A 25,353-nucleotide genomic window follows, 5' to 3' on the forward strand; every position below is an offset into this window, starting at 1 on the left:
AGAGAAATCAGATCTGGGGACGAAGAAGGCAGATCTGAGATCCCAAGGAAGTTCAATGAGGCAGGAGGCAGCATCCCGGAAAGAGGAGCCCTGTTGACAGGTAGAGAGTACAACACCTGAGGGGGTACTGATGTGCTGCAGGGAGCCTAGAGATTCTGGACAAAGGCAGTGTGTCCAAAAAAACCAAAACCAAACCCACTGCCGTCGAGTCGATTCTGACTCAGCGACCCTATAGGACAGAGTAGAACTGCCCCATAGAGTTTCCAAGGAGCGCCTAGTGGATTCAAACTGCTGACCTTTTGGTTAGCAGCCATAGCACTTAACCACTATGCCACCCCTCCCTAATCAGCAGATAAGGGATTAAAAGAAATTTTTGTTGGCTCCTGTGGCGAAATGAATTCCTTTATGTGGCATTTTTCCCTGGTTCTTTGGAAAAACTGCTTGGAAGTTTTTCCTCCCTAACCCCTGAGGAGTTTTTACCTTTGCCCTAGCTCTTTGGAGAAACTACTTGGGGGACCTCCCAGGTTGCTTTTTACCCCAAAGGGTGGGTTGTTAGTTTTGTCCCGGGAAGAAGGCAGTCTCTGTCAGCTGAAAAAGGTAGTTTTGTACAAGACCTAAGTTAATTGACATCTCATGGGCTTGTGACTCTCCCAAAGTGATTGGCTGGGCCACAATCTTGGAAGGGATTGGTTGCTTTACTATTCAAATAGTGGCTTGAAAATCCACTCAGTAGGGTTAGTAGATTTGCAGTCCACCAGGGGGATTGGTCAATTCATGGTCCTGCTGGGAGGCTCGTGCCTTGCAACTGAGAAGTTTACTTATATAAGCCGCTAACCCCAGAGGATGTTAGCGAGAAGAGGCTAGGAGGGAGCCTCAAGGCCAAAAAGAACCTGGAGCTGAGCTGTTTGGACCTGGAGTTCCTGCAAAATGAGCCTCCTAAAAGAGCTGTAATATGGGCCAAGGGCTATAACACAGAAGATGGCAAGAGGCCCAGAAGAGGGACCCAGTGGCAAAACCCATGGGGATGGCAAAAAGCTCCTGCTAGGAGAACAGCAGCCAAGCAAGCTGCTACAGTGGCTACAGTGAGCTGGGCCACTTAGCAACAGAGAGGCCTACACGGCCAAGAGGGAGCATGCACCACTGAGAGGGCCTGCTAGCCTGGCAGAGAGGAGGTGAGAGAGCTGTCCTGGTTGGCAAGGTGAATCCTGTCCTGAGTTGTGTCCTTTTAGTTCCAAATTGATCCAAGTCTGAATTGTCTCCTGAGATGTATTCCAATAAACCACTTAACTGTAAGTACAGTTCATGAGTTCTACGGCCATTGCAATGAGTTACTGAACCCAGCAGAGAAGTATAGAGTACCATGGGGGGGGGGGCACAGGTGTGGTGTCAGAAATGGCGAAGAAGTTGTAGAGTGAAGGTATGCCTGACCTCCACCTCATAGGAACCAGCTTTGTGGTGATTCTGAGTCTTATCCCTCGGGAATTTAGACAGTTCCTGACACTAGATTACAGTTGGCATCAGAAGTGGGATTACTTGCAATGGCTCCTGACTCATGGAAGCTTGAAGCTTTGGAAGAAAAAGAATGAGCATGTGTGAGATGAGAAACTTTTGATTCTTAGATGGTTATTTTGGTTGCTGCTATCTATAATGGCTAAAGGGAATGTAAGACATGTTATGATGGGGAAGCTGCATCTGGAGTGGCTTGGGGCAAAAGCCTGGCAGGTTAAACAAGGTGATTGATAGGGACCAGGGTCTTCTGGCTTAACTCAACCAGAGACCGAAGTCCATATGCTTACCAATGGGTAAGTTAGACAGGAGGTGGAAAAGAAGATGATACTGGAGTATTTTAAAAGGTTATATTATATGTTTATCTAAATGTACTATAAATATGTCTGACTGAAGGAATGTTCCCCCTACCTGGTATAAAACCGGTCTGAATGTATGATAGACATGAATAGTAGGTACTGTTAAAAGAAAAGTGTAACTCTACCCTTTAGGCAATACTTGATTGGATATGCTAAGAGGAGAAATAGTAAATGGAACTTATGCCAAAAGCCTGTGAAATCAGGAAATTTGCATTTGAGACAATTATATTGGGCTTTGATTGAAAGTACCATGATGGTTGAAGGAACAATTGATCAAAGAACTGCTTGTTGAATGAACAGTAAAAGGATGTCTGTGTGGGAGACAGCCCTATGGAATCTGAAGGGTGTGTTGGAATAGGACATGTCATTGGCCATCAGAAGAGCCCCCTTCCAAGACAGGAAGTTAATGAGAGCTGGTGAATATATAGTCTGGTATGCTTGCTTGAGTTGACCACCTGGGTCCACAGGATTAGTGGAAGTGGGGGAGGTGCAACAATGAAGAGATGGGCTTGAGTTTGGACATGTTCCTCTGGCACCTGTTGACCTATCCCCAAAAGTGGCTAGGGATGAGAAGAAGGAGAAGGGGCTAGCTGGTCCAAAGGGCAGGGAGTTGTGTGGACTCCCAAGCCCACAGCTGGTACCCATTGACCTAGCCTGACGTCTAGGGGTGAGATGACCTGACCCTGGTAAAGGTGGGAGAGAGAGAGATTTTTCTTTTTTTAAGTTTATTTATTGTGCTTTAGGTGGAAGTTTACAAATCAAGTCAGCCTCTCATACAAAAAGTTATGCACACCTTGCTGTGTACTCCTAGCTGCTCTCCTCTTAATGAGACGGCACATTCCTCCTCTCCACCCTGTATTCCCCAGGTCCATTCAACCAGCTCCTGTCTCCGTCTTCCTTCTCGTCTGGCCTCCAGACAGGAGCTGCCCACACACTCTCATGTGTCTACTTGAACCACGAAGGTCACTCCTCACCAGCATCCTTGTCTATCTTATATTCCAGGCCACTCATTGTCTGTGGAGTTGGTTTTGGGAATGGTACCAATCTTGGGCTATCAAAGGGTCTGGGAACCATGACTGTCAGGGTCTCTCCAGTCTCAGTCAGGCCATTAACACTGGTCTTTTTATGAGAACTTGAGATCTGCATCCCACCGTTCTCCTGCTCCATCAGGGATTCTCTGTTGTGTTCCCTGTCAGGGCAGTGATTAGGGGTAGCCGGGCACCAGCTAGTTCTTCTGGTCTCAGGGTGATGGCAATCTCTGGTTTATGTGGCCCTTTCTGTCTCCTGGGCTCATATTCACCTTGTGTCTTTGGTGTTCTTCATTGAGAGAGAGGTTTTTGATGTCACAAAATCTGCATAGGCAGCAGAATTCTCTGCAATTTTGTGGCTTGCCCCGGACTGGACTGTGTTTATAGATTCAGATGCTCAGTTCCAACTGGAACAGACGTTTCTTCAGACCAGGGAACATAGTTTTCTCTTCAGAGTACGGTTTTGGTAGGGACAGGCTAGTTAAACATTGGTTGTCTAACATGGAGGAAGATAAAAGGCATGAAGTCCCTGGCTTATACATTTTTATGAGTGTGCTTATACTCAAAACGAGAGGGACAAGAGAGTGTCCCCAATGAATAGATTCTTCTTTTCCTGATGGGTCTGGAGCAAAAACGGTGAGTGAAGATGCTAATATGGCTATATGATTCAGCTGTGAGTAATGATTGACAAAAGGAGGCAATTGTGATTGTAAAAATTGGAACTATAGAAGCTATTTAACTGTGAAAGAGTGGGCTAAGGGGGAGGCAAGGGCTGGGCTAGACCAATACAGTGGCTGAATCTGAAGTCCCTTAAATGTGTTGCTATGCTAGTATCCCAGGAGAAGCTCAGAGCAAGAGAATAATATTCTCTATTAAATTTTATCAGACACTGGAAAGGGTGAAGCTGGTATGACCTTTTGAAGGAACTGACCAGATAAGATTGACACCTGCACAGAACTGAGTGGCTGGTACCTGAATGATCTCACCATGAAAGGAGTTTTTCTCCACCAAAGAACAAATTAATGACTGATTTGGACTTGTAAATGTCTGGGGAGGGGGAAGTAACCTTCCAAATGATAACTATGTGAAAGAACCCATGGCCAAAAGGCCAGAGGGTGGTCTGTGGTGAAATTCCTTTATATGGCCTTTTGCCTTGGTTCTTTGGAAAAACAAGTTTGGGAGATTTTTTTTTTCCCCTAAACCCTGAGGAGTTGTTACCTTTGCCATAGTTCTTTGGAGAAACTACTGGAGGAACCTGCCAGGTTGCTTTCTTCCCCTGAGGGTTGTTATTTTTGCCCTGAGAAGAAGGCAGCAGAAAATGTTACTTTTGTATAAGACCTGAGTGAATTGACATCTCATGGATTTCTGACTCTCCCGAAATGATTGGCTGGGCCGATGGTGAGGAGGCAGAAGGCAGAAAGGCCTACATAGCAGAGAGGGGGCCTACACAGCCGAGAAGGGCCTGCTAGCATCACAGAGAGGAGCTGAGAGAGCTGTCCTGGCTGGAAGCTGTCCTGATTGACAAAGTTGATCCTGTCCTGAGTTGTATCCTGTTACTTACAAGTTGATCCCAGTCTGAGTTGTCTTCTGAGTTGTATCCCAATAAACCACTTAGCTGTAAGTACAGTTCGTGAATTCTGTGGCTACTGCCATGAATTATTGAACCCAGCAAAGAAGTATAGAATGACATCGGGGGCATGGCTGGGTGTCAGAAATGATGAAGAAGTTGGAGCGTGCCTGACCTCCACCTCATAGGAACCAGCTTTGTGCTGACCCTCATTCTTATCCTTTGGGAATTCAGACAATTCCTGATGCTAGGTTACAGCTCCATTTATAGATGCTTAGTTTGGGGAAGAACAATCTTGGATCACACCAAAAGACCACAGTGGGGTCATGCCCAGAACGCTGACATCAGCTTCCAGGGACCTGGCCCCACTGACTCCATGTCCTGACTAGTGGGCACAAAGAGGGGATGAGGCCTGGGTTGTTGCTACACCCCTATTTTATAGACAAGTAAACCAAAGGTTTTGCACCTGGTCCTTTGCCTCTTCTCTGCACCAGGGTGGCCTTCTTCAGGAAGCCCTCCTCTTTGACCTGGCAGTGTCAGGTGCCTCCAATGTTCAACAAGAATTGAGGCTCCCTGAAGCCAAGTCAAGGAGATACAGTGAGTAAATGGTGGGGACAGGATCCCCCCCCAGCCCAGTGTAGAAGCTGAGGGTGGTGTCAGGCTTTGGAGTTGAGTAGACCAAGTTTGAACCCTGGCCTGGCCATTTGCTGGCTACTTTTTTTTTTTTTTTTTTGACCTCCCAGAGTCTCAGCAGCCTCCTCGTTAGGGTTATTGAGAGTTAAGGCCTGTGTGGCCCTCCTGAAAGTGCCTGGCACACCGGGAATGCTCACATGTGGCTGGTTACTGCCACTGACTCTTCAACTTGGGATACCCCTCAAGGCCAGGACCCCTCCCACCACGGAGGTCCCAGGAAGTCAGAAGACAGCTCAGCTGAAGAGTCTGAGTAAACAAACTAGAAAGAGAGGCATACCCTATGGTTAGAAAGTGGGGCACTAAAAGGGTGGTTTTGCAGTTAGAGTAATTTCAAAGGGTGATAATGTTCAGGATGTGTGTGTGGGAGTGTAGGGCGAGTCAAAGGAGTAGGAGACCAGGATGAAAGTGACAGAGACCCAGGCATGCTAGCATACATAAAAAGCAATTTATCAGCTCACATGATAGTCCAGGTCTACACTGGTTTCAGGCATGGCTGGGTCCAGGCGCTCCCCTGATGGTAGGCTCCTGCCCCTCCACCTCTTGGCTCCTTTCTCAGGTGGGCTCTCCCTATGTGTTGATAAAGAAGGCCATGGGCAACTCTGGCCCCATGTCCCTACAGTTTGGTGATCCCTGTGGAAAGACAGCACATCTTTCTCAATAATTATGGAAAAAGTCCCAGGATTGACTCAGGTTGGAACAGCTGGGGTCAGAAACCCATTTTTGACTCAGTCATTGTGACTATGTGAACAACTGACTGAATATCCATCCGCCAGGTCTTGTGTCGAGACCATCCATGGTGCTGGAGGTACATCAGACCAGAGTCTGAGAGTGGAGCGTGGGGGTTTGAAAGCAGGACCACTGCATGCTCCTGAAAGATGCAGGCGCAAGGGTGGAGAAGACAGTGCCCAGGGCCCACGTCTTTAAGGAATGGTGAGGGGACGACAGCAGAGAGGCAGTGTATGTGGGGAGCAAGGGGTGGGGGGGAGGCAGTAGCACCAAAGAGGAGGCAGCTGGTACTGCCAGGTGGTGTAAGCATCAAAGGGCAGACTTTGGTGGAAAACATGGAAAGGCAATGAGGAGGACCAAGGATGATCAGCATGACACTCTGGGGACCTGAAGGACCCTTTAGGGCCCTGGAGTTCATGGGATGTCCTCAGGGGATGTCCTCAGGGGACAGGCAGTCAGCAGGGTGGAGGGCTTTGATTAGGAAGGGCAGTTAGTTCAGGGGAAGAGTTCAGAGAGGGGGCTGATGCTCACGGGTCACGGAGCACCTGGTGAGCAGTCAGGGCAGAAAGAGCGGTGTCCATGGAGGGCAGATGCTGAGAGGCCTTGGCGCCACGGAGGGTTGCAGCAGCTTTCCCAACCCTCCGAACCTTGGAACCACCTTGGGGGCTGGTCAGAAGACAGATTCCCAGGTCCAGCCCCAGAGATTCAGATTTGGACAACTGGGTGGAGCCCAGGTTCCATCCTCCAGGCATCTCCGCCTTAGGAGATGGATGGCGGCCCACCGGAACCTGAAGCATCCCACTTAGCTAGCCAGTAGCCCCCCTCCTCAGAATCCTGGGTAGGCTAAGGCCTCCCATGGCTGCTAGCTGCTGGTGACCTATCTGCCGGCCCCGCAGCAGTCTGGACAGAGCTAGGCTGACATAGTGAACCTGCAGTAAGCATGCTGCCCTCCGAGCAGAACTGCAAGTAGCTGAGGCTGTTACTGGTCAGCAGGAGGTGGAGGGGTGGCTGGCAGGGAGGGTGGAGCTGTCAGCCCCTGCCCACAAGTGCCGCAGTCTCCAACCTGGGCATGCCTGCCTCCTGGATGCCCACAGGTACCCAGGCCCAAAACACCCACAGCAAAGTCTAGCATCACATTTCCAGCTTTGCCCTCATGACTGCACTCCCTGCCTGCATCAGTCTGCCCACCTCAGTCACCACAGCCAGAACTCTGTGGGACCAGGCCTCGCACTCAGGTCAGTCCCATAACACTCTGAACTGCTTACAGAATAATGGAGTACTGAGGGGTGCGTCTGGTGACTTCTGTCTCCCAGACTCTGGGAAGGACGGGCAAACACTGGTTTTGCCCAATGCTGTGTTGAGTGCCTAGTACAGGACAGGGCAGGGAAAGCCTCAAATTGGCACCTGGCCCTGCAGTTCCCTGAGGTAGGGAGCAGTGAGGAGGAGCCCTTAATGGAGTATGAAGGGACCTGATGGAGTAGCCAGTGTGAGCGAAGGGAGTTTCCAGACAAAGGGCTGGGAATAGCGCTGCAGGATGGTAAGTATTGGAGGGGTCTGGCCCTGGCCTGGGTGGGGCCTGCCCTATGTGTCAGGGGAGGACAATGGCTGGCAGGGCAGGGAAGCCTGGCAGAGGTCATGCGGTAGCAGGTCAGCAGCAACACTCCAGCTATGCTCCCCTCTGCCAACCTACTCTCACTGAGAGGCCCTGTAGTTTCCTAGGTCTCCCTGTTCCCTCCTCCCCTTCCTCAACTGCTTTCAGGATGAAGTGTGACAGAGGCAAAAAGAGCTCCCCTGTGTCTCTCACCTACATCCAGCCCTGGCTCAGCCAGACTGGAACACTGGAACGTGTCACCCACTGTTCTGGAACATTCCCTGGGTCCTACTGCCTCCAGAGTCTTCCCTGTTTTCCAAGGTTTTCCCTTCATCAGGACATCTGTCAGAATAGGCCTCAGCCTCTCGTCCAACCCGATGAACAACCATCCCAACATCCTATACGCTGGACACCAGAGTGTCCCTGGGATGAGGGTCAATCTCTAATTTTCCCAGTAACTCTCTGAACAAACATGGTTTGCACTGATAACCCTTTTTGCAGATTAACAGGCTCAGAATAAATTTGTAGCCCAGGTGAGCCAGACTCTGGGGCCTCACCTCCCTGACCACACCTCAGGGTTCCTGTGGTAAAATGAACACGAAGTCTGCCTGGATTCAGAATACCAAGCCTGAGGCGACCTGGCAAGGGCTGCCCCGCGGGACGCAAGGTGGACTCCCCAGGGAGGGGCTTGACCAGTAAATCCCAAAAAACCCACAGCCCCCTCACCACCAAGTGGCCTGTAGACCACTGTAAGGATAAGTGTGCCGGCCATTCCCTCCAGGGTGACAGGGACAGCCTGTCTCCACGCCCCCAGCTCCCACCCCCGCTCTGTGAGAGTGGGCGGTGACATCTCGCGCATCTGTCCACTTCCACTCCGAAGAGGTCCTCTGAGTCCTGCCTCCCGGATCAACCCAGCTGCCCCCTCTCCTGTAGCTTTCACTCCTTGCTTCTCCTAGCGCCAACGAAAACCGGTACCGAGACTTCCGCTGTTATCCCCGAGGATGCCTGGACCCACTATCCAACCCAAGCCACGCACCGACCGAGACCATCCCTATTCCATTAGAAAGAAAATGAGAGTGGTTCAAAGGTTTAAACAATTTATTGTGCCAAAAAATTAAAAGAAAAAGACTGACGGGATGAAGGGAAGCGCTGCTCAGCACCGCGCCCCGAGCGATTGTTTGTCGCGCACCCAAAACCAGAGGAGTGGGGGCTGGGGAGCGGCGGCCGCGTCCCGCTCGCCTGGGCCCCCGCCAACCTGCGGTCGCGCCGGGGCCGGTAGGCGCTGCCTCGGCCATTGGCGCCTAGAGGCCGGTAACCATGGCGACGGCCGTTGCCAAGGGCGAGAGCCAATAGAGGCGTCGCCGGGGCTGTTTCAAAAATCCAAAGCAAACAACAACAAAAAAAACTACATTGTGGGAGAAAGGGAAGGACGGAGAACGGGCGGAGGGAGGCCCAGAGTAAATCGTATAAAACCTACAGACGCTTGGGATAGAAAAAGAAAAAAAAAAAAAAAAGACCCAGCAGGCCCGAGCGGGCACCTCCCATCAGGCCAGCGCGCTCACTTGCGGCCCTTGGGTACTTTGGGGACGCTGGGCTTCGCCGCCTTCTTCACCTTCTTGCCCCCAGCGGCCACCGCCTTCTTGGCCTTGCTGCCTTTGTCCTTCTTGGAGGCGGTGGCGGCACCGCCGCCCGGGTCCTTCTTGTGCGAACGCTTCTCGGGCTTCTTGCTCTTCACGGGTTTCTTATCCGCGCGCCGGGAGCCAGCCGCGCCGGGGGCCGCCTTCTTGGCCTTGTGCGCAGCGGCCGCGGGAGCGGGGGCGGGCGCGGAGGCCCCGCGCCGCTCCCCGCCGCCCTCCAGCTTTTTGCGGTTGAGCTTGAAGGAGCCGTTGGCGCCGGTCCCCTTCACCTGCAGGAGCGTGTCGTTCTGCACCAGCGCCTTAATGGAGTACTTGAGGTAGGTGCGCCCGTTCTGCTGGTCGAACCAAGGCACCTTCTTGGCCTCGGTGTAGATTTTTGCTAGTGACGAGCCGTTGCGCTCGCCCAGCCTGCGGATGGTCTCCACCACCAGTTGGCTGTACTTGCCCGGCTGGTTCTTCTTCTTGCTGTTCTTCCTTTTTTTGGATGGAGACAGCGCCGCCGAACCGCCAGCCTTGGCCGCTTTCTTGGCCGTCCCCTCGGCGGGCGTCAGTGGCAGGGCCTCCTCAAGCTCCACAGACATGGTGGCGAGCGGGTTGGTGGCGGGCGGCGCACGGAAGCCGGGGGGCCGCGCCGGGAAGAGGAAGGCGAGAGGCCTTGGGGGCGCCGGGGGGCTGGGGGCGCGCGGCGGCTCCAGGCGGGAGCGGCCGCGGCCGGGCCTGGGGCCGGGCGGCAGGGCTGGGGCGGGGGCCGGGCCGGAGCGGAGCGGGGGGCCAGAGAGGGGGCCCGGGAGCCGGGACAGGAGCTGAGAAGCGGGGCGGGAGTCCGGGTCTGGGCTGGAGTCGGAGAGCGAGAACCGAACGAATCGAGGGCTGCTGCTGCTGTTGATGCCGCCGCCTGGGCTCACTGGGCGTGCGCGCAGCGCTTTTAGCGAAGAGGGCGCCCTGCTCCGTTTTTATGGCTCCACGGCGGACCACGTTGAGAACAACAACAGCCTGGTCCGGAGCCAGCGCCAACTTGTGCTTCTTAGAGCCCCTTCCCTGGCCGCTGGCTTCCCGGACCGCGCCTCCCCGGCGCCGCTGCTTGGGCAGCGGTGCACCCGGGACGAAGCCCGAGGTCGCGGCGCAGCAGAGAGGCGGCCTGCGCCCAGGGAGGGCTCGGCAAAGGGGAATGGAGTGGAGCACCCTAGGCTGCGGGAGCGCGAGAGGAGGGGGGCACCCCATTTGGATACGAATAGCGCGGTCCTGGAGGGAGGTCCCACGACCCGGAGCTTAGCTGCCCTTAGCCAAAAGTACGCCACAGACACCGGAGCCCTGGCCGGGCCCAGGGGGCCCAGGCCTGCTCGCAAGGCGAGGTTTAATTTGTCCCAACTAACACAGGGCACGCCCTCACGTGGTCGGCTGGAGCAATGTGGTGCTCTAGGACATCTCCGAGGGGGGTCTCCGCCCAATCCAAAGAGGCTAAAGGATGGGAGGCGCCCTTCAGCGGTGCGCCCGGGGTCTTGTTATACCTCTGGAGACCTGGCCGCAACATCAGGGATGGGGGACGACCCCGATATTTCCTAGCCGCCCTCCCGGCTGCTGATGCTCGAAGTACTCTATTTTGTGATCTGCAAGTAGCCGCCGCCATGGACCCCAAAGCCAAATGGGGGTTGCAGGGTGGGTGGTTGTAGGACTGCGACCCCTGGAGTAGCCCCCGTGGAAGGATGGGGGAAAGAAATTGCTCCTAGTTGCCTTGCCACCCTTCACGCTGTGGTCTGGAGAGGAAAATTATCCAGGGGACACTGCAAAGGAGAGTGGGTCCCGCGGAGGGGCCTCCAGGCTGCAATGTCCCGCAACATGGACCCGGTGTGCTGAAGCTGGCAAAGTCCCTCGGGGAGACCTGTGCAAGCCTGGAGGCCCTGAACTCTGCCGAGTCCAGGGTGGGGGGCGCTGAGGAGACACCAGTCTTTCTCGAAACCAGAGAAACCTCCACTGAGGGAGCTGAGATCACGGGAGACTCTTGGGGGAGGAAAGAGGATCCCTTTGGGGGGCGTGATTTTAGGGCCAGGCACCCGTGAGGGGCTGGCGGGGCTGGGGCTGCGGACAGTAAAGTGGTGGAGCAGGTCAGGACTCGAGGGAATTGGGGTTCCAGGATTGAAAGAAAAGCTGCTGAAGGGAAGAGCTGGAGACAGTAAGGTACCGTAAAACGGGTGGATCCTAAGTCCCAGTTCTGAACTTGGGCCCCAGCAGGCTCCCCTGCACCCCCCACATGAGGCACCCTGGTCGCCACTCCTCTTCTAGGTGCTCACCCCTTTCACAGCTCTTTCACAGACAGGCTCCCTTTTTGTCCTCCCACCAAGCTAGAGAATAAGCCCCCAGAGATGAGGAAAGAGGCTGGAAAAGGGGGAAGGCACAAGAACACCTGAGCCTGGATCAGGGCAGGTGTCAGGCTTCTGCCCTCGGGGCAGTGGGTATACTGGGGGAGAAAGGGGGAGGCAGACTGGAGCCCACAGGTCTGCAGGCCTGCAAAGGAGACCCTGGCACTCAACCAGGAAGAAGGACCCACTGAATGGACTGTCTGACAAGGGACAGGTAAACACTGAGGACCGGAGACCTCAGACAAGGTGACAGTAGACCATTGCATTTCCTAACAGAGAGGAGGAAGGGATTTCTGAAAGTGCCACCAGCTGTGAGCTTTGGAGGCTGCACTGGGGAGTGCCAAGGACCTTGTAGATTGTGCCCAGCTTGAGGAAGGACCTCTAGTTCTGGAAACACAAGGTCTTTCCGGATGGGCTGCATGGAGGTGCAGGGGCAAGCATGTAATAAGCTAGCAGCTGCAAGATGTCGATGCTGAGGCCACATGGGCCCTGCGGGTCCCTAGGGCCCGCTGAGGAGCAGTGTCCCAAGGAATTAGGAGCTATCCAAGAGATCTGTTGTGGGGAGATGATATGGCAGCTTTATCTGGGGTACATATCTGGCAGAATGGGAACAGGGAAGCCCCCAGAGAGAGATGGCCCAAGGAAACTAACTAGATGGCCTCCATGATAGGTGGAGGGGGGCAGTCCTGTGACTGGGAGAGACAAGTTTGTGCTTGGGTCTCTTGAAGGATCACAGGGGAGAGGAGAGGGTTGTAGAGGTTGATGGAAACCCAGCTGTGGGACTGAACCTTGTCCAGCCACCCATGGTGAGAGACCCAAAAGGTCACTGGAAATGTGAATCTGGAGCTGGTCGAAGCAGGAGCCTGGGCCAGGGATACACCCCTGGGCCAACTGTGGAGCAAAGAGAGGGTGCTGGAATGGTAGGGACTGTTGTAGACAGAGGAAGAACAGTCAGAGAGGAAGGAGGAAAACCGGGTGTGCCTGCCATGGAAGCTCAGGAGGAGGGAGTTTCAAGAAAGAGGGCTGGTCCACCCCAACACAGCATGCTTAACCACCCAGCCTCCAGCCATGAAGGCTCAGCTCACCAACCCAAGGGCCTGGCACTGGGCCCTACCCATTTGGAGCAGTTTTACAAAAACCTAAATTACTTCCTAGAATAAAAAACCAGGCAATTTCAGATAAACTGCAGTCCAGATTTCAGATTTCCCTTAACAAATCTGAAGTTTCTGCTTGAGGGGCTAAGCAAGTAGAAGGTCCCTCTAGGTGATGGGCCTGGCTCCCAGCACCTGGGTCAGTGTGTGTAGGAGTGCAGGTCCCAGAGAAAGAGAAGAAATCCAGGGAGGGGGAGACACATGTAGGCTACACTGTGCGGCCCAGTACTGGTGAGGAGGGCCCCAGGCAACCTAGGGAGAAGCTGGGTGGGCTTGTCAGCCTGGGCAGTGGACAGCAGGCTATTAGAGGGGACAGTCTGTGACGGGGTTGGGAAGACTAATTCTAGTCTTTGGGAGCTGGTAGAGAGAGAGTCTTATCCAGCTGGCCTCGTTATACACATGAGGAAACTGAGGCCTGGAGAGGGAGTGTAGTGCTTTGTCCAGTTGGTCAGGAGGAGAGCAGGACTCTAGAGCTGGCGCCTCGCCAGCTTTAGGGACGCCTCACAAAACCCATCACCTCCCTAAGGAAACCATCGATGGGGAAGACCCCAGGTGGTGGGTAAAATATGACAAAAGGAGCATCTAGAAGTGGTGGGCCTAGCTGAGTCCAGGGCAAGACCGCGTGCCCAGCCCCAGACAGGTCACCCCTTTCCTGAGGCTGAGCCGTGGGGCTTCTGGGTACAGAATCGGATGAAGATGCCTTGATGGCTCGTCCTCTTCTCCCTTCTATCCCCAGGTGTGCACATCCAGTCCTGGGGCCCCAAACACCATCCATAAGATGATAACCCCGTGTCTGCCTCCAGCCCTGACTCTGTCCATTCGCAACCTCAGACCCTGCTGCTTGCTGGCACCTCCACTTGGATTCTCACCCACACCTCTGTGTGGGGCTGAAATAGAACTCCTGGTTTTCTCATGCAAACGCACTCCCCCCTACTTTCACCGAGTTCTAGCCAGAAACATGGGGCTTCTCCCTCTCATCCCCAAAACCTACCCAGATCCATCCAATTCTCTTCCCCCAAGCCACCATCCTTTTGACCCCTCTGCACAGGAGGGGAGGGAGCTTTTAACTCAGAAATCTGATCCTGTCTTGCTTCTGCTTAAAGACCTCCAACAGTTTTCACTGTCTGCACAACAGCCCCTCTATGATCCCGGGGGCTCTGGCCTCAGGCACACTAACCTTTTTGTTCCTCACATCACAGAGGCCTCCTACCTCAGGGCCTTTGCACTTTCTGTGGGGAGATCTCAATCCACAAATACCTCTTCAGGGCAGTCTGCCCGGAAATCCCATCACACCACTCTGCTTGATTTCCTTCATAGCACTTATTCTCATCTCACCCCTTCTGTTTGGTACTCATGCACTGTGAGCCCTGTAAGAGCAGGGCTGGGTCTCCCTTCTCCCTGCAGTATTCATGCCCAACGCTGGGCAGCCCAGCCCAGGCCTGGCCGACCAGGCAGCGGTCACTTCCTGTCAAACTGGTCCCTGACAGGGCTTCGCCCACAGCAGCAGCAAAGAGGAGCACTGAGAGTCGGGAGTGCTGGTCTGGGCAGACCTGGCGTCTCCACAAACTCCACGTGTGATCTGCCCGGGCTCAGTCTCCCCATTTGTTAGAAGGTGCTGGATGCAAACATAGCCTCTAACCCTGATGAGCTCATCAGGCAAGGTCTTGGTGGAAAGTACAAGGGAGGCCCAAGGTGAAGCGCTTTTTTTGTTTTAAAAAAATTGTTGAAAATATACACAGCAGAACATACACCAATTCAATAGTTTCTACACATGCAATTCAGTGACATTGATTTACATTCTTCGAGATGTGCAACTATTCACACCTTCTTCTGAATTGTTCCTCCCCCACTGACAAACTCACTGCCCCTAAATTTCCTAGGAGTTACTGTGGTCATATTGATGCCATACAGATAGATCTTAAAAGAGCATTAGTGCTCAAGGCAGACAGTCTTTGCTGGTTAAGCTATTTATTGTTTGGTTTTAAGAAGACTTCAGGGGATATTTTTGGTTTAAGTTTTAAAGATTATATCAGGGTAATAGTTTCAGGGGTTCATCTAGGCTCCAGAAAGCCTGGAGTCCATGAGCATTTGAAATTCTATTCTGCATTTCCCCCCTTTTGATCAGGATTGTTCTATAGAATGTTTGATCAAAACGTTCAGTAATGGTAGCTGGGCACCATCCAGTTCTGGTCTCATGGCAGTTGTTCCTGGAGGCAGTTAGCCATACATTCTATTTCCTCCTCCTATTCCTGACCTTTCTTCTTCCTCTGTTGCTCCAGGTGAATAAGAGACCAATTGTTGTGCCTTGGATGGCCACTTGCAAGCTTTTAGGACCCCAAGCACTACAGAACTATCTAGGAGGTAGAACAGAAGCACTAAACATGGTATTAGGCCTCAAGATGAAGCAAGACTCTCAGCCTATTCAAGACGAAATGCTTAATGTAGTAGCCCCACCAGCCTCTGATGGCTCCTTGCCTGCTAATGCTGTATGTTCCTGGAGTTTGGAGATGGCACAGCGTGTTGACCAATGTGTCATACCCATGTGTAGCATGTGCCCATGTCTAAGGAAGATCCTCAAAGACATCACTGTTCATCTGAGGACCTCTGCGGGCTTCCATGGGAAGCCAGAATGGCTGCGCATGGGTGTGGGCTGTGTGGTGCTCTGCTTAACATTCCTGTAGCCCTGTACAGAGACGCCCGGGGCTGCAGTGACATGAGACTTCCAGAGGACACTTCAGCGCCTTTGAGGCACCAATCCGTTGCAATAGTGCGTGCTTCATGTACCACTTGACATTCCGACTTTTGTTGCTTATGTGGCCTCTCAGCCTTAGTGTCATCAAGTGTTAATCACCATTCTTAGTAAGACCAGGGGCCCTGCCAGCCACTTAATGACACAAGTGCCATTATGACATTAGTGCCATATGATTACCAAGGAAGCCCAAATGACTACTATTAATGCCGTTGAGAACTTCCTCAAGAGCTTTGACTGGCATTTAATTCTGATTCCAGGCATCATAGATGAAATTGAGAAGTTTCTGGATGTGTATGAGAAATTCAAGGAACAAATAGGAAAATGGTTCCCATATGCAAAGGTTGTTTGTCACCCTGATTCCTTATCAGTTGCACCAACTGCATTTCTGTGATTAACAGCTGCAGCTTGTTCCACACAACTGTGATAACAAATGACATTGTGAAATGCTCACGGGGGAGAACCTCTGGCTGGAGGTACTCCTGAATCCAAGTTAGGAGCTGCGTTCAAGAGGAAATCCCACCAGTCATCTGGTCCTTTCTCAGCAGGAGCACAGCTAGCAGTCCTCAAACGCATTGGAGTGAGTGATGAAATGCATGAGGGGCTTTCAGGAAACCAGCTAAGCAGCCTGAAACCAAGCGCTGAGGAACCAGCAAGTGATGACTAGACTTAACACTTAAAAAAGGGGGACTGCACCCTTCCAGCTCCTGAGCAGAGGTGGCTTCAAAAGCAGCGAGGATGCAACAGGGAGCAAAGAATCTAGCCTGGCTGGCTAGAGGGGATGCACAAAAACAGGGGCCCTGGTGTCAGGATGCAAGTCTTCCTGGCATGGCCCCAAGCCTGGGCGGGCTCCTGTGCCTCTGGGCCTCAGTTTTATCCTCTGTGAAATGGGGTGTATGCACCAGGGCTCAAACCGAGGCCCCACGGAGGGTATCTAAAGGCCAGGGCTGCGGCCGGGGATGTGGGAAGCTGAGAGGCACCTCACGGGTCAGGAGAGGCCCTGGTTCAGGAAGGGGAGGAGAGGACAAGCTGTAGGGGCTCTGTACCCACTGCCTGGGGGCAGGGAAGGGGGGCTGCATGCAGGAGGCTCAGGGTGGGCGCCCGGGGCCAGGCCGAAGCACCTGACCTGGTGGGCCTTTTTGGCTCGGACCGAGCTACTTAGGGATAACAGTTGGGGGAGACAAAGCGCCTGTTTGGGATTTAAAATATAAATAGAGGAGCATTCAAGGTTCTTCAGCATTTAAAATAGGGGGAAATTCACCAGACGAGACTGTGGGGAAGGCTGCCTTTAAATGCAAATGTGTATTGTGAAGCCCTGAAAGAGGACATTGTGAGGGGCTTGGGCCCCTACCACCTCTGTGGCTGGGAGGTGAGCTCCGAGGGGCCTGTGGGTCTGGGGGAGTGGGTGGGTGGCCCAAGATCAAAGGAGTAGACCGTTTGATGCTGATGCTGAGAGGATGCAAAACGTAGAGACTGAAACAAAAACAGGATTCTGGGGATCCTGCCCCCCAAGCCATGCAGGACTAAAGGAGCTTGCCCCAAAGTGGCCCAAACCACAGGCTCCGCCTGCCACCACTGGGAGCCTCAAGATGGCCGGTCCCCAATCTGCAGGTCCTTGGCTGCAGAGGGCACGTGCTCAAGGCAGCAGCAGAGCAGAAGCCCTCACAAGTGTTTCGAAGTTATGTTTAATGGATTTTCTCAAGAACGGAATTAAGCAGTCTTTATGAAAAAAACCGGAAATTTGTTGGACTTGATGGGTATCAGCATTAGTGCTCTTTCATGTTGCATCACGTTACGGGGGAGGAACAACGTCTCTGCTCCCACAGCCCTTCAGAGTGGACGGTCAGCGCCCGGTGGGGGAGTGCACAGACATGGTTTTGTGTTCTGCCTCCGGGGAGGTTTTTACCTCAGACCCCTGAAGCCCATTCCCAGAGCTCCTGAGGACTCACAGGTGCCTCGTTAATATCCCCAACTTACAGAGAGGACGTGAAAGGCTGAGATTTGGAGACTTGGGTCTGTCGCCTTGAGTATGAACAAGGTATTCATCTCCAGAAAAGTCTGAGCCACCTTCTTTGATGGTTCCCTGGGGTGAGGTGACTGTGAGGAAGGAGCAGGGAAGTGGGGCCCTGGCCTGGGCTAGGAGCCTGCTGCTGCTAGAGGGCACTGCTTCTGTTTCTTTAAAAAGCTGGTTTTTCTTAATAAAGTTACTCCTGGTACAAAACCCCGACAGTGTAGAAGGAGGTAAAGTGGAAACAAAGCCCCACCCCCAGCACCACTGACGGTCAGTGGACATGTTAGACATGCAGCCTGTGTGTGTATATATAACACGTGCCCTTTTATTTTCTAAAATGGGGTATTACACAACTGTTCTGGCAACTTGTTTTTTTCATCGAACACAGTACTCCGGCCGTCTGCATCAGAATGCAGACATAACGTGTTCTTTTGAAGAACTGCAGAATGGCCCCCAAGACACAGCTGTGCCTTGTTATTTAACCCACCTCTTCTGAAGGGCCTGTGGTGCTGTTACAAGGTCACAGTGACTCTCCTTTGTTCACAAGTACGGGAGTGTCTGTAGAATTCATTTTTATAGGTGGAGTTTCTCTGTGAAAGGGAATTTTAACAGACACGTTGCTCATTGCCCTCAGAGCCCCGAACTGCCTCCAGCTTCCACAGCCAGGCCCAGAGAGGGACCTGGGGTGTACTTCCCTTCACTGGAGCCACCCTGCCCAGCTGGGCTTTTGTGTGTCCTCCCCAGGCAACTGTTTCTCTCGCTGCCTTCACCACCATACCAGCCCTCAGGACCTGGGCTTTTCCTCTCCCCATTTGACCAAATCCTGCCGCCTCCTCAGCTGAAGGTGGGTGGTTCAAACCCACCCAGCTGCTCCGCAGGAGAAAAAAACCAGTCAATGTGCTCCCATAAAGATGACACCCTAGAAAACTCTATGGGGCAATTCTATTCTATCCAATAAGGCTGCTATGAGTCTCGACGACACTTAACAACAACCTCATCCTTAAAGCCCCTTCTACCATCATCATCAAGTTGTCTTCCTGGTCTTTGCTAGGCATGGCAAGTTCCCCACAGTTGGCTTCTGCTTGCTTTTCTAACCTCACCTCCACTTTGCACTCCCATCTGAGTCTGCCCTCCCTCCGGCCTCACCAGAGTTACACTATGCTTCCTCTGGCCCTCAGCTTGGGGGCTGTGACGAAGGCTCTCTGGCCTGGCTCCCTGCTGGGTGGGGCCTCCCTGCACCTCCCCCTGCACCCCCCCCGCCCACTCCTGTGTGCTCTGTGTGTGGCAAGTGCCTCGGCAGGGGCTCAGAAAGATGTGAACAAGGGATGAGGGGATGGACTCTGCACTGGACTTCAGCCCTAGGTAGGAAGCCTCCTTTCCACCTTATCCTGGGGGGAACGGTGGAGTGAAGCTCAGTCATTTAGTAGATTGATGCTGGGTCAACACCTCATGGGGGAGAGCAGGGTCTCTTGCCTTAGGACCAAAGCCTTTTCTCTTTGAGGCAAGGGTCTCCTAGGTAAATAGCCAGATCTCCCCTTGGCCTGCTCGAGCTCCCCGAGGACACCTCCAGGAACTTGCATGGTGTTGTCCTCTCCCATCCCCCATGCTGGGAAGGGTTTACTCTGCAGGAAGCAGCCTGGAATTGTCAAGCCTTCCATTCAAGATTTTTGGCCTCCACAGTTGTGCAAGCTTAAGATTTGTTTCCTGGCTTTAGACCTGTAGTAGAACTTGACATCTCTTCTCTAGAAGCCAGGGCGTGAGGCCCACAGAGCCATGTAAGGCTGAGAGACCATTTTGGAAGAGGGATCCGGGCTACCAGGACAAACCCTGCCAAACAGAAACACCCTCCCAGTGTCTTCCTAAGCATTCAGCCTGCCATTGCTGCCATTATGTCATACCAGCAGGATCCACCTTTGCTGAGGTGTAGCCAAGGGAATCTTGGCTTAGTTTATTTCCTTTTCCTACAAGGAACCTAACTGAGTTTATGGGAACATCCTTTGTGGGGAAGAACCGAAAGCCATAAAGGGTGTGAGCAGGGCTGAGTGGACAGCTAGGCACTGAACCCAGGCATCTGCCTTTGACCCCATACTCAGCAGGCCAGCGACCCTGACCACAGGGAGCTCAGGATGGGTGGGCGTTCTAGAGGTAGCTCAGAGCAGAGTCAGGCAGTCGAGGGCGGAGGGGGGTATAGCCCACTTGCCAGGAATTGAACGTTCTCTTGGAGGGTGGATGTTTCTAGTTCCACTGTCCAGATGAGGAAACTGAGGCATAAGAGAGATTGGGCATTATCTCCACTGACATCGGGCCACGAAAAGACGGCAGAGCATTTGCTGTTTGCCCCATCTCAAGCAGCGCTTGGATTGCTTTATACCACTTAATCACTTTGTGCATTTATCCTGTCCTACGTCTGTCACCTCCACTAGAGCAGGGACCTTGTCTAACTCACTGCTGCACAGGGCCTGGCACAGAGTAGGCCCTCAATAAATATTTGTTGAATGAATGAATGAGATGGGATTCAAACCTAGGTCTGTATGTGCTTCCCTTCACACGCTAGCCTCCTCACATTGCCTCGAACTCCAACTACATGTGCGGTGGGTTCCAGTAGACTGGCTGGGGAAGCAGGGCCAGGGCCCCCAGGTGTAGGCTAATGGAAGCCTGCATGACCCTGGGTAAGGCTCTCAGGACTTCTATTTAATATGGACAGTTGTTTGGTCATCCAGCCTTGAGGACCCTGAATCCTGTATCAGTTGAGAATAGCTGCCCTGGGAGAGTTTCCTTCTGAGATGAGGAAGGAACCAAAAACCAGACCCTTTTCCTTAGTTGCCACTATCTATTTTTTTTTATTACTAAGGGGGGACAAAAAGAATGGGGACTTTATAGTTGCACTGGGCAGGGAAAGGAAGCAAAACAGAATTTGCCACTTCGATGAGTCCCCCACCCTGGCTGCCAGCCACCTGGCTACACCACCATCGTGTTCGCCTGCCTGGCTCCCTGCCTCCTCTCCCCCCACCCCTCCCCCAGTCCATCCTCGTCCTTTCACCGCTGAAAGGCAGTGAGAGTGGTCTTGCAAAAGAGAAATCAGAGCTTACTGCTTCAGGCTGAAACCCCTCCGTGTTCCCCCACCAGGTGCTGTGTCTTCTGGCCCCTGCTGACCTCTTCGACTTTATCTCTCTGGGCTCTGCCTGCTGCTGTCCTCCTTTCTGTTTGTCAGGCTCACCAAGCTCACTCAGCCGCTGGGCCTTTGCACTAGCTGCCCTGCCTGGACATCCACTCCCCCCAGCTCTTATCTTCTTCATCTCCTTCTTTGCCACTCCCTATCCTGTCCTCCTCATTCCTATTCTCATAACATTTCTCCAGCTAAACTATCTTTTATTTAATATCTGTCCCCTTCCCCCCATAAGATCTCATCTGTCTTCTGCAGCATCAAATGATGAGCACCTGGAAACTTAAAATCTAACTCTTGGCCCTAGTCTGGACTCAGAATGACATCTGTGAAAGCAAAAAGAAAGAAAACCAAACCAAACCAAACAAAAAAACAACCCACGTAAATGGCTCTCAAAAAATGTGTTTCCTCCCTTTATTCCCTTTTAATCAGATAAGTCTTTTTCAAGATGTTGCCCTTGAGGAATGTTTTGGAATCATCAAGGGGCCGAGTGGGAAGGACCCTTGGCCTAACCTATCTATCCCCTGCTCCCACCTGCTCCACATGAAGAAGCTGAGGTCCAGAGACGAGGTGGGGTGGCCTTCCAGGGGCCTATGAATTATACTCCAAGACTAATTCCCAAATTCAGTGTTCTTGGCACCACTTGGTCCCCTCATCTGTCCTGTTGAAAAGAAGCCAAGGAAGGGGTGGTGCTTGGCAGACTCTGGGGTAAAGGGAGGGAGCATGCCAAGTGGAGGCAAGCCTGAAGAGAAGCCACCATGTGAGGCCAGGCATTCAGCCTATGAACCCCCTGGTCTGTGTGTGGAAGACAGCCACCAAAGGCAAGAGGTCCAGAATTTGTCCTACTGGAAAAAGTTGAGGGAGCAGGAGCCATTAAGCTCAAGCAGCACCTGAGAGCCCTTCTCAAACCTAGACTGCCTCTGGGCCTGCCCGTCCTCCATGGCCCCTGCATGACGGAAAGCCTACCCATGGGTCTTCCCGGGACCAGGGCATTTCTCACACACCCCCCTCCCCTGCCCCCATGGGACCACCCTGTCTCTGCCCCACAGCTCCAGTGGCTTCCCATCATACTTAGAATAAAATCCAAACATCTCGGCCTAGTGGGCCCCTGGGTTTTCTGATTCCCTCGGTGATTGGCCCTATTTCTCTTCCTTGGATGACCAAGTCTCATATTACAGCACAGAGGTGTTATTAGGGTTGGTGTCAGCCCTCAGCCTCCCACCCCAGGGACCACTTCCCATACCCAACCACACAGAATCCTTAGTAATGTTTGTACTACTGTTACTCAGAAATCATAACTCCTGTATGTCACTCCTTTGCCTTTAATTCCACCTTCATTCTCTAAAAGTGATCGACATAGGTTCACAAATACTAATTACCACAATACTGTAGCTAAAACACCAGCAGCAACCAAAACAGCGCAAGCTTGGAGTGTGTGCAGACGAAAGCACGTGGTCTGAAGCATCATTGTAATTGTGTTTAAGAATGACAGCTCTGACCCAAGTGCATTAGAAGGTTCAAAAAGTTAGCACAAAGTTTTAGCCTGGTAGGTATATTGATACATGTAAGCTGGGCTTATGAAAAATGGTTTTGTTGTTATAACTGACTACAGGAATATTTTTATAAAAAATAATTTCTGTACAAACACTGCACAAAAATTTTATAGACAGTCATTTTGGTGTCACCCCCTGACAGTGCCATCAGTTTGGCGCACACCCCTCCACCCTCTTAGTGATGCCACTGCTGAGGCAGTGCTTTTCCACTGCTGTTCGCCCGCCTCAGACTGCCTTGCCAATCAAGTTAATATCACCTCCTCGCAGAAGTCCTCCCTGAACACCCCATCTGAAGTAGGGTTACCCCCACCACCTTTCACTATGCTTTGTCTTCATAGCACTTATCACTGCTTGAAGTTTATGTGCTTGTTTCTCTCCCACTACAGAAGGGCTGTCTTGGTTGTCACCAGCACACAGAGATGCCCAATAAGCATTTGTTGAAAAGCACAAACTGTTGAAGGGCTGTCCCAGAGAACAGATTCAGCCTGGTCTTTTCTGCCTGAGGTATTAAACCAGGTGTGCTGGGTGGACGTGGGTGGTGAGGGCGCACACACAGCCTCTGCTCAGGAGACCGACTCCCGTGGCTTTCCCACTCCTGAGATCCTAAGATTACAGATGAGTAGAGCATCTTAGTTGGACAATGAAAATTGAAAAGGTGGAGATAACTTGTGTTAAGTCTTATCTACCCTCCTAGTCTGGATGCTCCTTCATGCATAGGGTAGACCCCCTCTGCCCTTGGCACAAGGTCTTCTGACAATGTGTGTATTGAAGCGCTGGTGTACAAGTCAGGGATGCGCTCATAGGCACCTCTGTGTCTGGGGAGCAAGGTGGCATTTAGGAAGGACATTAACACTCAGATGACATACAGAACGCTCGCTGCATAGTTCAGGTAAGTTGTGACCAAGGCCTGGATGGATAGTTTTGGCTGTGATACACCTGAAAGGGGTTGACTGCTGACTCTAGGAGATCACACCAGATGAACGGATGGTGCTGTTCTCTATTTTAGGGGGAGCAACAAGTGCTTCCCCTGGAATTGTCGCTTTTAGCTGCCTACGTCCAACATTTCTCCACGAGACGAAAAAATTCCCCTGAATTAGTCCCTGTAGTGAGGATTAGCCCACAGATCCCCTCTGGAGGCAAGAGAGTATCCTTGACTTTGTAGAAGCAGCTGGTGCCCTAAGACTTCAAACGATCGGGGTTAGATAAAGGTGGTGGACCCTGCGCCTCCCTCTGCCTCCCCATCTCTTAACTGCAGGTTCTGCGTTCCTGGGGAAGGGGTGCAGGGCACGGCTTGTTATCCCAGAATTGAGGGCAAAAAAAGTTTCCTTCACCCCTGGCTCCCACCAAGCCTACGGCCCCGCGCCTCGGCCCTTCTTCCCCAAGAGGTTCAGATTCTGCTCTTATCCCCGCAGCTTCCCAGCAAGTTCGGGGTGGCGGCAGGAGGTTTACAAAAGAGGAAACTAAGGCTCAGAGAGCCGGCGGCGCGGCGACCCCGAGTGGCCCGGGCACGCCCCGCCTGCGATGCCCGGGATCAGACCCGTCTCTGTCCCGCTCCTCCGGCGCGGCCGTTAGGCGTTGGGCACGCGCCGGCCCGACACGGCCCCGCCCCTCGCCGCCGCCGCGCAGCCGCAGAAGTTTAGGTGCCGGCGGAAAACCGTCGCCTGGCCCCGCCCCTCGTCTCCATGGAGACCGCGAGGCTTTGCGGCTGAGCCACTCCCTCATCTTCCAAGGGCCTAGCAAGCGGCTGGAACAGAGCTTCGTGCGTTGCATCTAACCCTGTGACTCCTAGGACGCGCGATTTTTCTGGACTGAGTGGGCCAGTGTTTCCCAAACTTGCCTAATCATAAAACCACCGGAGACGCAGATTAACATACAGATTCCTAGGCCCCTGTCTCTAAAGATTCAGAGTAGATAGGTCTAGGGAAGGGCGTGCTTATACAATGTGATTCTTAGGATCAGGCAGGTTTGGGAAAGGGATCTGATCCAAAGCCCAGAGTGTGTGGGCCCTTGCGTATTGTAAGGAGTCCAGGGTCCCCCAAGAACTGGTCCCTGCACTAGCGTCTTTTTGCAGCAAGGTTTTCCTCCGCAGGCTTTGCTAACGTTTCCCTGGAGGATGGGGGGGCTTGGCCCCAGCGACTCAGCTCTCCAGTTAACTGTCCTCCCCTTGTTCCACCCCCTCCCCAGCAGCACTGAAGGGAGGCTCTGAGGAGATAATGTGATATAAAACCTTGGCACCCCAAGTATAAAAGCCCAGGCATTCTTGCTCTGGGGCTGGCATTCCACAAATCCGGCCTGGTCATTCCAGAAGTGCCACAAAGCTGGCCACTCTCTTTGATCTCTGCCTGGGAAGCTGAAAAAACTTCCCAGCACTGTGGTGCCTTTCCACTTCAGGCTAGGCTGCCGGGGAGGCTGACTGCTGGTCTTCTCACAAGACCCCCTGCACCCTGCAGAGCAGATGTTTAGATGTCCAGAGTCCCAACAAACTGAAGGGTTCATTATATATTTATAATATATATATTATATATATACATATTTGTTGTTAGGTGTCTCCAAATCGGGTCTGACTCAGTGACCCCATGTACAACAGAGAAATACTGCCTGGTCCTACACCATCCTCACAATTATTGCTATGTTTGAGCCCATTGTTGTAGTGTCTGTGTCAATCCACCTCCTTGAGGGGCTTCCTCTTTTTCACTGACCCTCTGCTTTATGAAGCATGATGCCCTTTTCCAGGGATGGTCTTTCCCGATAACATGCCTGAAGTTATGAGCCTTGGTTGCTAACCTAAAGGTCAGCAGTTTGAATCCACCAGCCACTCCTCGAAGCCCTATGGGGCAGTTCTACTCTGTCCTATAGGGTTGCTATGAGTCAAAATGGACCCAATGGCAATGGTTTATTTATAAATAAATAATAAATATTTACTTGTTTGAGTCCCTGGGTGACAAAAAGGGTTAAGCACTCGACTACTAGCTGAAAAGTTGATGGTCTGAACCCACCCAGAAATGCCTTGGAAGACAGCCCTGGCAATCGGCTTCTCAGAGGTCACTGCCTTAAAACCCTATGAAGTGGTTCTGCTCTGCACAGAACTCTGCACACAACTCAATGGCAACTAACAACATAGTTGTGGGCTGTCCTCGAGTAGGCCCCTGACCCATGGTGACCTCATGCACATTGGGATGGAACTGTTGTGATCCACAGGGTTTTCATGGGCTGATTTTTCAAAAGTATTGGGGCAGAACAACTGGAAAGCTGACTGCTAAGG

The 25,353-nt window shown here is 52.6% G+C and overlaps 1 protein-coding gene across 1 annotated transcript; it reads right to left on the reverse strand.

Moving 5' to 3' along the window:
* Positions 1–8,558: 8,558 nt before the first annotated feature.
* Positions 8,559–10,025, reverse strand: LOC126064278 (histone H1.10). The gene has a single exon (XM_049863149.1). It carries the CDS (start codon positions 9,686–9,688, stop codon positions 9,029–9,031), a length of 660 nt encoding a protein of 219 aa, XP_049719106.1. The 5' UTR covers positions 9,689–10,025; the 3' UTR covers positions 8,559–9,028.
* Positions 10,026–25,353: the final 15,328 nt, after the last annotated feature.

Source organism: Elephas maximus, chromosome 20 (genome assembly GCF_024166365.1).
Source record: "Elephas maximus indicus isolate mEleMax1 chromosome 20, mEleMax1 primary haplotype, whole genome shotgun sequence".
NCBI classification, from domain to species: domain Eukaryota; kingdom Metazoa; phylum Chordata; class Mammalia; order Proboscidea; family Elephantidae; genus Elephas; species Elephas maximus.

Bases quoted from the DNA above. Each gene is read 5' to 3' on its own strand.
- LOC126064278 (XM_049863149.1), bottom strand. From the start codon at position 9,688: ATGTCTGTGGAGCTTGAGGAGGCCCTGCCACTGACGCCCGCCGAGGGG.